This window comes from Hipposideros armiger, unplaced genomic scaffold (assembly GCF_001890085.2).
Source record: "Hipposideros armiger isolate ML-2016 unplaced genomic scaffold, ASM189008v1 scaffold_422, whole genome shotgun sequence".
NCBI classification, from domain to species: Eukaryota; Metazoa; Chordata; class Mammalia; order Chiroptera; family Hipposideridae; genus Hipposideros; species Hipposideros armiger.
Genome location: NW_017731772.1, coordinates 1,020,248 through 1,034,994, shown reverse-complemented (window position 1 = coordinate 1,034,994; position 14,747 = coordinate 1,020,248). Strand labels below are relative to the sequence as shown.

The following is a 14,747-nucleotide window of genomic DNA, read 5'->3' as shown; positions in this document are numbered from 1 at the left end:
ACAATGGAGTATTACTCAGCTATAAAAAAGAAGGAAATAGTACCATTTGCAACAATATGGATGGAACTAGAGAACATTATGCTAAGTGAAATAAGTCAGAGATCAGAAATCAGTAAGAGAAAGACAAATACCATATGATCTCACTTATACGTGGATTCTAAAAAACTGAAAAAATGAGAAATGTAAACAGAAATAGTCGCAGAGACACAGAGGAAAAACTGAGGGTTGCTAGTTGGGAGGGGGTGGGGATGAAGGAGAAGGGGAAGGGACGAGACAATGCAAATTGGTAACTACAATATGGCCTCAGGGATAGAAAAGACAGTCTGGGGAATATAATCAATAATATTCTAAATATTTTTTAGGGGGCCAGTTGGACTCATGTCTTGTTAGGGAGACCACTTCATAGTCGGTGTAGAGGCCTAACCACTGCACTGTATTTCTGAAGCTGATGTTGAATAACATTGTATGTCAACTATAATTATATATACATTTGGTCATGAGATGTGGAATAGAGTCAATGGAATTGTAATAGATAAGTATGATATTGGGGGTGGGAGGGCAGTAGATGGGGGAGGGAGGTTGATTCTGTGTGAAGGGTGAAAAGGATAACTATTGCATTGTTCTGTACACCTGAAACTAACAATAAAAAAAAAATAAATAAAAAGAACTGGGGCCTGGACGTCAGTATTGTTTAAAAGCTTCCCCGGTGATTCTAATATTGCAGTGCAGAGTTGAGAACTGCTGCATTAGACAATCTCAAAAGTTTCTTTCAGATAATAGTCTCTGTTTCTAAACATTTTAATTGCACTGTTTCCTCCTACAATTTCATGTGAACACACTGTGAAAAGCCAGCCTCTGTTAACATTTGCTGAGAATTTTCCTTCCATCAGAACCAGTTACCTTTTCCTGGTGCTCCTGCTTCTTTTGTTTTCTAGAACCACATGTTATTCCTCTCCCATTTAAGTTGTTCATCCCCCCGCCCCCTAACCTTTCTGAGTCCATCCCAACAGGCAATTCAGCCAAACGCCACAAACTTAGGCTCTGAGTCATTCGTACACATTGCTTTTGAATATATTAAATAGATCCATATGCTTATCTACACTAAGATATAGGTTTTTCTTTCAGAAAATAGACTACAAAAAAAAATCATTCCAATGTGTATACTTTAAAATTTTTAAGCAGGCATCTAAAATGAAGCCGAAATTAAAAGTAACTTGGACCAGAATTTTGAACATTAAAACATTACAGCAAATTGGTAAAACATAAACCAAATACATAGATGTCTACTTTCTATCCAAAAAAGTTACTCTTTCCCTGCCACATCCACATAGACAGCTCTCATAATGGCTCCACTTCAATCAGAGTTGGATCACAAGTAGAACAGTAACGACGTGGTCTTTTCCAACATCTCTACCCCTAAAGACTCTTTATTATCCTCTCCAACTTCAGAAATTCCTATGAAGTCATCGTCAACCAACCAGAGCTTCACATGGTTAGAAATAACTGATGTAGCCAGCCACATTGAGTTGATACAGAATCAAAGAAAAGTGACATTCTTCTTAGCCTGGGCAGTGGTGTCATGGATAAACGTATGATTTCCATTAGATTTCCCAAAATGTGGAAAAATCACTTTCAGACGCTCAGCACACCTCTGGGGATACTTATTTTAGATTAGAACCATTAACTAAAGTGCCATTGTCTTGAATAAACCCTACCAAAATCTGATCTCAGGGACAGTAAGAAAGGGAATGCTGAAATACAATATTATGTCAACAGACCAGGAAAACTTCCAACACTACTTAAGGTTTGTTGGAAGGCAGACTGATATCCCAAGAGGGGGAAAAAAGCAAGAAATCATGCCATAGTTACAAGATCAGACAGACCTGAGTTTTAATCTAGATTCTACAATTTTCTTAGGCATGACCTTGGGCAGGTTACTTAATCTTTCTAAACTTCAGTTTCCTCGTGTATAAAATGCAGAAAATATAAAGAATTACTTGCAGTGCTCAGACCTTTGTTTGTAATACCGTTCTCCAATAGGAGGCACCAGGATTCCTTGGAGAAACGGCTAATTCCAAGGATGACTCAAGAAATATACAGATGAGCTTGGAATATCTTGCAGCACCAGAAAGTAAGGGAATGCTCCAAAATATAAAACAAAGGGGGCATGTCAAAGGGATGTAAAAGCCAACTCAAAGAGTTCCCAATGGCTAAAGCTGAGACAATTTAATCAACAAAATAAATAATGCGGTATTGGATTATAACCAGAAGTATAAAATAAATATCCTTGAGTCCATACTGATATAAATAAATGACTGAATAAGTAAATGGAGCAATCACTGAAAAAAAAAAAAGAGAGACAAATCACCCATACAAGAAAATTCCAAATAATTTATGTAGGTACTGCCCCCTCAAAAAGGTGGAAGCGTAACTCCCCACCCCTTAAGCATGGGCTGTGCATAGTGATTTTTTTTCCAGAGTAGAGCATGGAAGGGCCAGTGCAGGATGGTGTGGGGGAGGGCAGAGTGACTTTTCAGCGGAGAAACCTGACGAACACTACTTCAGTCCTGTGTTCAGGCAACTTAACATTATCAATGACAAATCACGTTGATAGCAGGCACTCTTAATATGATGGCATATGAGAACGGCATTTGACATCTGTGGTCCTCCTCCTAAGGACCCATTACCCGCCATAATCATGAGAAAAATTTAAATTGAGGGACATTCTAGAGAATATCTGACCACTACTCCTCAATACTGTTAAGGTCACCAAAAATGAGAAAAGTCTGAGGAAATATCACGGCCAAGACAAGGCTAAGGTTACATGATGACCCAAAATAATGTGGTATCCTGGGACAGAATGAAGAGCATTAGGTGAAAAGTAAGGAAATCTAAATAAAGTATGGACTGTAGTGAATAATGTATCAATTAATTGTGGAAAATGTATCATACTATGACGTTAACAATAGGGAAACTGGGTGGAGGGTATACAGGAAACCTCTATACTACCATTGCAACTTTTCTGTAAGTCTAAAGCTATTCTAAAATAAAAAGGTTATTAAGAGCAATAGTTGCTCATAGGGTGGTGGTGAGGATTAAATGAAATAAACTGAAAGCATTTAACACAGTGCCCGGCCCACAGTACAAGCTAATACCTGGTAACTAGTATTGATTAGCATTATTAAGCAGAGTTAATTCATGAACTGTTTACCAATCCATTCCAGAAGTAGAATGCTCAGATTACTTGGGGAGTATTAAGGAAGATCCGATAACACCCACCACCTCAAGTATTCATTTGTATTTTTTAAAATCAATGATTTTGTGTATCCTATTATTGCCATCTCTGCTGGATGAGTCTATTCCATTACTTTGTGTATCCTATTATTGCCATCTCTGCTGGGTGAGTCTAGTCCATTACTTTGACTTTTTCAGTATTATTGTGCATGTCAGGATAGAACTCTGAGTAATGAATTGGACAACACTTTTGGATTATTAAACTTTCTCCGCACAGAGCTGGGCAAAGCTCCTTCTAATAACTTTTCTCCAACCCTGTCTCTTTATCCAACACATGTAACTTTTGTCCTTTTATGAGAATCGTGCTGCACACACCTCCAGCAGACTACAGTATTTCTGTGGGCTATAGCACTGGATATGGCCTAAAAAGAGTGCATGTCACCATGTGGTATTCGCCTCCCCCCAATATCTCTGACTCTTACTTAGACACTCATCCCTTCCACTTTGTTCATCACGCCTCTTTGACCCTGCTCCCAACTCAAATGGGAAGTCACAGAAACCCCCTTTAAGGGCTTCATTGAGATTCCCTTTTGAGCACTGGAGCAGAGTCCTGTACAGCAGTTATCTGCAGTTCTTCTTCATAATCTCCCCTGGTTTGTCAACTCCCTCCAGGTGGAGGCCAATTCCAGTTCCACCTTGTAACCTTCTCTATATCTAGCACCAAGTCGGACATATCCAGTGCTCTGGTAAACATTCACTGAAGTGGTGCTAATTTGGATACCACCCAAAAAAATCACTGAAGCACTCAAATGTGAGGCTTCATCTCCCTCAGCAGAGAGCTCCCTGAGAGGGCTTTACTGAGTTGTCTGCAGGGAAAATTCCCAAGAACCTACCATAAAATATAATAAAAATAAAAGCTGCCAGTGGCTGTCTTCTTTTTCCTATCAGGTTTTTTTTTTCCTTTTCTTTCTTTTTTTTTTCATAATATAATTATAATGTTATCTCTTCATTGATCAGAAACAGTCATCGCTTCTTTTTTATTCTTATTAATGCCAGTTACAGTATTTTTGGCAATAGCAAATACAGCAATGGTTAAATCCAAAATGTTCCATTTCTTCAAGGCCATGGAAGGGAGTTCTGGGGTTGAACTGCTGATTGCTGAATTATACAAATTGCTACAATAAGACTTTTACCATCCGTCCATCCGTCCGTCCATCTATCCATCCATCCATCCATCCATCCATCCATCCATCCATCCATCCATCCATCCTCTTTCAATAGTGTTGACTGATTGATACAATATACCAGGTATTATGTTGAGTACTGGAGATTCAGGAATCAGTAAGAAAGTCTCTGTCCTCAAAGATCTCCCAATTTAGTGGGAGGGGGAACAGACAAATAAATAAGTATAAACGTAACATAAGTTTCATCATAAGAGTAATGTGGACACTCTAGTTGGACAGACATAGTCATAGAGAAAAGATGCTTGGGCCAAAGGAAAAAAAGCACTGATTGTTTCATGAATTTCTTCAAATGGCTTCCGTATCTTACAGAAGATCTAGAAAGCTGGGAACGAAACCTTGCTTCTGACGTTTCCTAACTCTGACCATCGGCAAGTCATTTACCTACCCTGAGTCTTAGCTTCCTCCTCTGTACAATAGTATCATTGCAATTATTGCCTAGAAGTTTTTTGGACTTAATGGGAAGATCAAATGAGAGAGCTTTGTAAACTCTAAAGGGCTGTAAGGATGTAAATAAATTGTTATCATATTTATTACAAGGCAAAGGAGAACATTTTTTTTATTACAACCTCCTCTACCCACACTCAGCCTCTGCAAGAATTGAGAATTGTATGTGGATCTGTTCTTTCTCTTGTATGATCTATTTAATCGAGCTTTACTTTTCTGCGTTTACTACACTGATGTTGGGTGGCTTCCTCAGACCCCTGTGTGTTCAGATATCAATGCATGCTGGGAGAGGCAGCCTGACAATTGGATTTTAGGCATCACATGCTATCCGCCACAGCCACTCAGAATAGGATTCCTTGACAGCAGTTTTGGGTGGTCTGATTATAAAACTCAGTTTTTTCAGTCTAGTGAGAGATTAATTCATATTTGGGGGCTAAATAAAATAAAAACTAATAAGAAAAATATCAAGAGATACCGCATCTTAAGGAAGAAAGCTTGGATCCTGTTTGAAAACACACAGCAGTGATTGAAAGGGGGAGAAAAGGCAAGACAGTGTCCGACTCCCATCTCTGACAGGCTGGCATGGACTTTGCATCCTGGATGCATCCAAAGCAAATAGGCCTACAAGACACGGAGCCACATGCTTTTCTTGTGAGCCCAACCAACGCAAAGCTCCCTTAATCCACACAAAAATAAAACTGAAATGTAAGCCGGCCCAGGTCTGTACCCAGCATGACCTCTTCTTCCACCGCACAGCCCAATTCTCCAACCTACAGGGGTTGCCTCGCCTCGCTAGTTTTACCTAAAAAAGGCTCCCTCATCCTCCCCAGCCCTCTCTCATATTCTTTTGACTTTTTTTTTTTTTTTTGCCGCCCAAACAGCCTCATTTGGTGACATCACAGAGAGCCATGGGTTGCTTCTGGTGTCCCATCTGTTCCTGCAGGCCTTGCCTCAGTGAGGGCGAGATTTGAAGGGAGTGTTCAGTCGAGGCTGGGGTGGGGGTGGGGTGGGGATCGGCCTTTGAAGCTGTTTGCTATCGGGCCACTGCAGCTGTCAGTGTTGGCTGCGGAAGCCAGTGATTGTCCTTGGAGCTCCCGGTTGCCGGCAGCGCACTGTGCTTTTGGATATTAATTGGGCTTTCATTATGTGAATGTACCCAGAGGCTTCTGCAGTCGATTCCTATATCTATATTGATTCATACGAAAATGCCAATAAATAACAGCTCTCTCAAAGCCGCTTTTCATGTTTTTCATAATTAGGTGGTTTATGTTTTTCTTCCCATTTTTCTTTCTTTCTTTCTTTTCCCCTTTTTTACGCATTACTGCATAACAGATCACAGAATCTTTGGGACAATGGAAAGGCACATTGGCTGAATCACCTTATTACAGTTCCATATAGTTGAAAAGAGGCTTAATGCTAAATTATCAGATCCCAGCTACTGTGGAAACCAAGAGAGAATAATGCCCCCAGAATAACACTGTGGTGCCTCTATGCCTTCATTGTCCCAGGAGCTATTGGCACACCTTCTACGGGAGTTCTCCATTGAGTCAGCGATCCCCCGAAATGACAGTGGAGCCCAAATTCAGGCTGACAGTGAGTCCACTTTTTGGTATATTATCAGTTATATGATAGAGTCTGGAGTTTTAAAAAAAAAATCTTGTTTTACATTTGTGTGTAACTGTGGGCAAAATTATATTATTAGCTTTGAAACGCCCCGAATTAGGCATGTCGCAGGCTCCTTCAGCACACCGAATTACTATATACTATCCCACAGAAGCTGGAGACGAAAGCAGATATCGCACATCCGTTTCATTTCACTGAAACTTTTCGAAGGAAGGAAGGATGTTCATTAAAAGTTAACAGTCACACAGCTGTGCAGAACTCTCAGCGAAAATGTCATTGTCACCGGAGTCTGACTGTGACCAACTATCATTCTCCATAGCAGAAATGTGAGGTTCCTATGGTCTGTTGAACTGTTAATGCATTGAAGAAGAGTGGTGGCCCTAAGGGTATGGGGATACAGAGGGATTTTGGAAGGCCATTGCTCTAGCCTGCAGGCCATAACTTTAACAAGAAGTACACACTATTTTGTTTCCCCAAATTAGGAAGAATCAAAGACCCTAAAGAAGATCTTTCTTCCTCTTGTTTCTGGGAAGGTGGGTGGACATTATTTCTTTATAATAATAAACTATGTACGTCCAATTCTCTGTCTCTCTCTCTCTCTCTTTTTTCTCTTTTCCTCTTTAAACAAAATGCCCATAGATATTAGATGAGCAACAGTGGAAATGCAAAATGAACAAAACCAAATTAAAAAAAAAAAAGAAAAACCAACGGCCTACTAAAACTCAACTTTAATAAAATTGCTGTTGCTATGTTCAACTGTGTGTTGTTTCTGCAGTATTAAATATAGTTATTTTTCATACATTCTCTGAGAAAAACAAAAAAAACAAAACAGCGCAAACAACAGTGGCTTAGGTTAAATATGCAAAGATAACCGTGCATTCCTGGTATTAGATAAATTCCTCTTGAACTGCTTCATGCAAATAATCAGTGATGGCAATGGAAATTGGGTAGTAAAGATAATAAGTGCTAATTTTGGAGAAAACAATTCATATTTCTCACTTTCAAGAGATTTAAAAATATCCAGTGTGATGCTTCTCTTCATAAATTGAAAAATGGGTAGAGAATAAAAATCCTTTTGTTTTTCAAGATTTGAGAAATCCTTCACAAGTCTTTATCTGACCCAAGACTAAGAAGGGACTCAGAACCAGTTCAAGAAAACCATTAAATTCCTGCTCAAGATCACGTGAAGCCATGATTATACCTTGGTACCAATATTCTCTTTCAACTTCATAAGGAAATAAAAAGACAGCCAACAATATCGTGCAAAACCTTTCTCCTACTGAGGTGTTCTGTCATAGTAACTATACAAGCGCACCTCTGTTAATTAAGGTACATTAATAAGGAAGAAAATAAGATCCCATTCAGAAGGGTACAAAGAAGATAAAACGGGCAAGCACTGTCTTTCAGAGCACACAAGATAAAACAGAAAAATGACAGATATGAAAGAGGTTGTGCTGTTCTGTCATTCTCTGGTTTTCTTGTGTTGCCTGAAAGGCTCATCACCAACATAATATTTCTAGTAATGGGCTCCATTTATTTAGTACCCAGTATGTTCCATGTTCGATGCAATATGCTTCCATAATATGAATAATTCCCATAGCATTATGGGTTATATTATTGGAAAAGGCAGAGACCAATGGCTCCTTACTTGTTTTTGATAAGGACTTTGGAGTGGGGTAATAATAGTAGAGAGATGAAAAGGACAAGGAAAGATATTTATCTGCATTTTGTAGATTTCTCTCATTTCCCAGCTTAATTCCTTCTTGACTAACCTCAAACCAATTTAGGGCCTGTGGGAAGGGACTATCTGTGCTATTTCTTCTCCCTGAAATAGCTACAATTTATCCCCTGGCCTCTTCTATTCTTTTCCTTACTGTTTCCAAATAACCCTAGACCGGCTCTGAAAACCTGGAAAACCAGCCCTGCAACTGTAGGGACCTTTGCCAGAGTGGCCCTATTTTCTGACCCTCATATCAAGACACATGGCCTAAGAACTAGGGATATTTGAAAGCAAAACCAGTTAAACTATGTGAAATTTAGACTTGCCCCGAAAATCCAAGGCATAGAGTCGACATTCTTTCAGGAATCCCAGGGTTACATTTCAGGACCGCACACCAGACAAACCCCAAAGTCAGCAGACACTGGGATTCTTTCCATGTCCTGAACGGATCACTGACAAGATTCCCGTAGGCTCTGCCTCTCCCAGTTGGGCCATTTTCGAATGTTTGCTCCAGGTCATTCTCTCCAGAGTGACAATCTTAGCAACTCAACTTCATAGGCATGAACAAGCGGAGGGTCCCACAGCTTGAGGGTGACTGATGTTATTTTTATGGAGCAAAGCAAGCTGTTAAAAACAAAGTAGAACAAGAACAAAGAGTTCCTGTACATGTAAGGACTCTGCTCCCCTAACAATCTAGCTCGGACATATAAATCTTAAAGATTGATGTCAGCACAACAGTAATATTTTATAAAGCCATTCAGCCAATGCGTTTGAGTGTAGGGATTTGATAATACAGATCTGCACTGTCGGGTACAATAGCCACTCGCCACATGTGGCTACTGAGTACTTGAAATGTGGCAAGTGAGAATTGAGATGTACTGGAAGCAAAAATACATGCAGGATTTCAAAGATTTATGATACAGACAAAAAATGTTAAAGATCTTATTAAATGTTAAATATTTTTTATATTGGTTACATCTTGAAATAATGTTTTGGAAATGTATTATTGGAATTAATTTTACCTTTTTTTCCTTTTTTAAATGTGGCTATTAAAACATTTTTAATTACATATGTGGCTTGTATTTAAGGCTTCCCGTCAACGCTCTCATTATATATTTCTGTTGAATGTCACTAGTCCACATAGTTGAACAGACAAATGGACCATAATTTTATAGACCAAGGCAACAAATTTTTAGAAATTACCTTTGCTTTGTTCTTAAATTTGAAGTTGACACTAATACAAAAATCCTACATACAAGATGAGAAACATTATGTGCATACTTTGTTTTCTATATATGTATTTTTTATTAGTACCAATTGAATCTCTTTTCATTAAAAAGATAGGCAAAGAATTTTTAAACAATTAAAATATCAGCTTCAAGTACAAAATTATGGATACTTAGTTTTTGGTTTTTAACTTTTAACATTCTAGTAATTATAAATAATGACTTTTTTTATCTCCTTGCCCCCTGAAGATTATAAAATGAGTTTACTTGAGTTAGATTTTTAAATTCTTGAAACTCAGAAGTTATGTTCAAGGGGGAAAAAGTCAATATTATGCATATTGACTTATCATAGTCCTTATTTTGGAAAGAAATAAAATACTACAATATTCAGTGGGGGTTGCTTAAAAGTTACATACATATCCTAGGTTTTGTTGTTATTTGGAATAAATCAAGAAAGTTCTTGGTTTTTTTTAATTAAACAACTTGGTAAATAAATATTTAACATTTAATTTAAGCAACAGTGTATTGCCCAAATGTAGTCTGTGCCTGGCCAACTCTGAGTGTCCGGATTCTTTCATAGCATGTTGAAATCATCTTATATAACAATTTTACCTTAATCAGCTATAACAAACAAGTACTAGATCAAAGGCAAAAACACACTTTTTTTTTTCATTAGCAAGTCCTAGAGTTTAAAACTTCTGCAGCAATGTTAAAGCATGTTTTCGTAATAAACAGTATAATACAAATAGCAGAATGCATTATACACAGTAGCTTTATATTCTGTTTACTTAAAATCATTCCATTTTGCACTTATGATAAATACTTATTCTTTAGGCATAAAATGTTTTCACTCGAGGACAAGAATCTCGCTTCATAAAAATGCAGGGATACTATTATTTCTCAGTCAGAAAGCTAAAAAACATGTGCATTTAGAAATGTTTGCCGTAGTACTTGCCAACTAAGCTTTTGCATTTTAAAACAGATAAATCCAAGGCTGACACCAAGGGGATGGTTTTGCAGAATAAAAGCTACATGTTTTTTTCCCCTTGGAAATTTTTTTTTTGTTTTATTTTATTTCTTTATTTTTTGGCCCAACTTTAGATTGTTGAGGCATCAGGTAAGAATCTGTAAAACCATACATCCTACCCATGCTGAGTAACATACAGACCACAGCTGTAACTCAAGTTAAGCCACCAGCTAAGAATAAAAACACCAGAAAACAAACCAACCAAAACCTAAAGCAAACAACATGCTTATCACATAATAACTATTGAATAATGCAAATATTAACAAAGCAAACCAAGCAGGGGGCCTCCATCTCAGGAAGAAGAAAAGCCAGCAAAGAGAAAGCAGTGATTGGGAAATCAGATCTTCCTCCTCGGTTCATTGCTGAGAAAAAGTGGATCAGGGCTGACATCTGCTGGCCTTGTTAATGGGATGTACCCATTGAAACCAGGATCTTGGAGAACAAAACATTCTGGTGGGGTGATTTTTCATCACTGGGGTAGGGAGGAGGCAACAGCTCAGCAATGACCTTGCGGGTGGGCCCTCTGCAAAATGGCCAATCAGAGGCCACTCCTCCAGCCAGGAGTAGCCTCGGTTATTTCCGTTCTTTGATATTTCACCTTCACAACCCCGAATGTGTTTCTAATCACCCTAAGAGGGGACAGAATATTATGTAGGTAGATTTCTAGTTAGAATTTCACAAGTTCCAAGAAGTGGTGGTCAACTAAATGTTCCATAGATACGACAGACAATTTCAATTCTTTATCAAAGACTCATTGGAGAATAAATTACTTTAAAAGGCTAAATGTGTACCCACGCCCTGATCGTTTATCTCATTAGCTTTCAACAGTACCATGCTAGGCTATTAGCCTCTAGAACATTCAGGAAGACAGCGTCTCAAATAGGACTTTTGTTATTTTTCCTCCACTCTGGCCATTTCTCAACTGAAATCCATTTCAGTGTACAGATATCAGGTTTGTAAGATTTGTCATCATGAGGCCTTGCTTCTAACCTCTGAAGTCTTAGTTTTCTATGCACAGTGTTATCCACGATTGGGAAAGGCAAGTTCCCATTAGTCTGGAAGTTTCAGGAAGCCTGGGATAGGGTCTATTGTACTCAAGTCATCTTCTCGGCACCTAGCGCAGTCCCTACTGCATAACAGTCGCTCAAAAAGTGCTTACTGACTTACTTTGAAAGTTGAATATTCTATATTTTCCCATGTTGTGTTTAGGAATGCAATTTCTTTATGGTGGATGGGTCTGAACAGAGCTTAGTCTAGTGTTTAATTAGAAGCACTAGTTTTAATTGGAAGTAGGCAGTGATGCTGAGTACTCTTGAATCTCCCACCAGTGCCCAGTTCCCTATCATTTGCAATACTGTCTCTTATGGGAGGCACAGTCCTAATGCTTGCAACAGTCAAGTTAGGTCATGGATTTATAGAAGTTCTTCTCCAGTACAATCCTTAACCTGCTTTATCTCAACAATAGAAGTGAGACCAGTGGCCAGAAATCTTTTCCCCTTTCCCCTTTGCTCATGTATGTCCAAAGTATATATATGACCGTAGTATGTATAGTAGTATTCCAAAGTATGTCCAAAGTATATATATGACCGTTGTCATATATGTGTGTGTGCCTTCTGGTATATGTGTACATGTGTCTCTGAACATAAACAGCTTACTTACAAAAATGTTTTTTTAAATAAAGCATATGGAAGAAATGAAGCCTAGAAGACGGGGGAGAAAGCCTGAAACTTTGACTGCCGAGCATTTAAGAGGCATACTGATTAACTACTATCTTTAAAAACACTACCCCAAACCGTACAGTCTACGATAAAGCTGAATCAAAATGCCACCTCAAACTGCATTTTGGAAGGTGGAGGTGGGGACAAAATCGTGCATATAAATCATTAGCTTTAAGGTGAAAATTATTAGCTTATGCCCAAAAGTGTACAAACCCCATTTTCTCTTTGCAACTTCTTTCAACTTCTGTACTTTGTTCCCAGCTTACATAAAAGAACAAAATAGTTTCACTTTTATTAAATATAGTTGAAGTAAAGCCCTTTTTTTTTCTTAAGGAAAATTCTGAGGAGATAATTCTGAGTATTTATTCCAGTGTTTAACACTGTTATGGATATATATATATATATATATATTCCCCTAAAGCTTATATTATTGGGTAGTATCATCTCAATATTTATAATTCTAATTTCAACAGTGTTGTTGAAAACATGTTAATTTACATTTTGAAAAAATTTGAAGGGGGAAATAAAAATCATACTGCTCACAAACTTTGCAAAGCATTTTGCTTTTTATATACCATGGTAACCTAATAAAGACATCGTCACTTGGCAGATGGCGTGGCATATTAGCCTTGAAATAAAATACTAGATGCCAAAACTATTAACTCCAATGTGCTCAGAAACAAACCAAAAAAATAATTTGTTATTCTTTTTTTAAACATTTTTTTCTCTTCCCCCATCTCATCCTACAACAAAAAGTAGCCAACTTGTAAAAAAAAAACCTTCAGTACCTACTCAAAGGCCATTTGAAAATACCAGGAAGTAATTTAAATATGGAACCTGGAAAAGAACAGCTTGGCTAATATTCTTGGTCCTATTTAGGACTATTTTGGCCGACACATACAGACTATTTCTGCATTGCTTGAGCAGAACATTTCTTTTGTCTTGCTCTTGCATATTTATCCCTGCCCCTCTCCAAACATAGAGTTGATGAAACAAAGACTTCACTCAGCCCTGCACTCCTGATATCTAAGCATCCATGGCTATGAAATGATGCAGAAGGGATATGGCCCTTCAGACCATGGTGAGTCCTGTTCAAAATACAGTCATGTCTCTTTAAGAGATGATAGATTTCTGCACACAGCCTCAGCGGGCAATGCAAGTCACTCACGCCAGGTGGCAATGCTTCCATATCCCTGTTTTAGGGTGTAACAGAAGATGTGGGGGACCCCTTTCCCTGAAAGTTTTCCTGTTTTTATGGAGGCTGACTTTGTTATTTTGTAATTTTTAGGCTCTTTATTCTAATTAAGTGAAATTGGATCTTTCCCTTTCTTTCCCTTTTCTCCTCATCTTTCTTTCTTTCCAAAGGTCTCATTTAGCACATAACTTCTACATCAACAAAACTGTGACAAAGAGTAATGCATGTCAGAGTTTTTCTTACTAAAGCAATACAGAATTAAAGGAGGGTCTTGTTAGAGGAAAGGACTACATGTCTGTGCCCCATATTAGCTGCCTGTCTTTTACAAGATTGTCATGCAATTTCAGTGCCACCTAAAATGTCTATAAGTGAAAATCTTTCTCTGCCAAAGAGATGTCATAATTCGCACTCCCAGAAGGGAATTCTATGCTCAAATGAGACGAACACAGATTCCCATGTGACATACTCACGGCCACTAGCCGACAAGGGAAAAAGAAACACTTCAAGGAGAACATTCCAAATATATAGACCAAGGACATATCTCATGGATTTAAAAAAATTATAATTTTTTAGATTGGAATTCCAGTATATCCTTTATGAAAGGTGAAATTTAGAAAATCTTAAAAATAATCAGGCATTTACTACTCTTTCCTCCCACCTCTGCTTTTCACTTTCCTTCCTATCATGTAACTCTACCAGGTAACTAGACGAGTAATTCTGCAGCCAGAGATCAGGCAGTACATGTTCGTACTGTGGTCAAGCTATCTAATATAGAAGCTCAGCTAATCTTATCGTTGTCTTTAGGTTTCATCAGTCCCTCCTAGCCATCAGAAGAGCCAGGGATGGAAGCATCAAAAAGCCCACTTACTGGACCAAGGATTCTTTCATTCAATAAACATTTACTGGGTGACAACCAAGTACCTGGTTCTATTCTAGGCACCAGGGACACAGTGATGAATAAGACAGGTCTAGATGAAGGTAAAACCTCAAAATTCTCGATGGATAGGACCTAAGACCATATCTATATCTTACATATATATGTAAAACTTCCCACTTGCTCAAAATACTCTCTCCTACCAGTTTTCCATTTTTGCTGAAATTTCCATCATGAAGTCAATTTTCTTGATTTAGTTGGACTCCCCATCTTCATTTGGAGAGTTTCTTAGGAGTCATAATGGGGGCAGAGTCCATTGCACACTATGTGAGCTAAAAAGGCAGACTGGCTTTCCCAGTCTTTTTTGCAATAATAGAGTAGCTACATGATCAAAGCTCAGCCAACCTGCTACTTTTGCTCTGGGCTTTGACTTGGGAGCTAG

The 14,747-nt window shown here is 38.2% G+C and overlaps 1 protein-coding gene across 5 annotated transcripts in view; it reads right to left on the bottom strand.

The window, feature by feature from the left end:
• The window catches only part of NFIB (nuclear factor I B), a 301,210-nt gene extending 290,310 nt beyond the window's left edge, over positions 1–10,900 (bottom strand). For 2 of the 5 annotated variants that reach the window (XM_019664420.1, XM_019664423.1), the window contains exon 1: positions 10,792–10,893. In XM_019664420.1, the coding sequence (XP_019519965.1) occupies positions 10,792–10,878 (87 nt within the window). In that variant the 5' untranslated portion in view covers positions 10,879–10,893. Of the gene's footprint in view, positions 1–10,791 lie in introns of all 5 variants that reach the window. The other 3 variants (XM_019664419.1, XM_019664413.1, XM_019664414.1) reach the window with 3 other exon arrangements.
• Between the last annotated feature and the right edge of the window lie 3,847 nt (positions 10,901–14,747).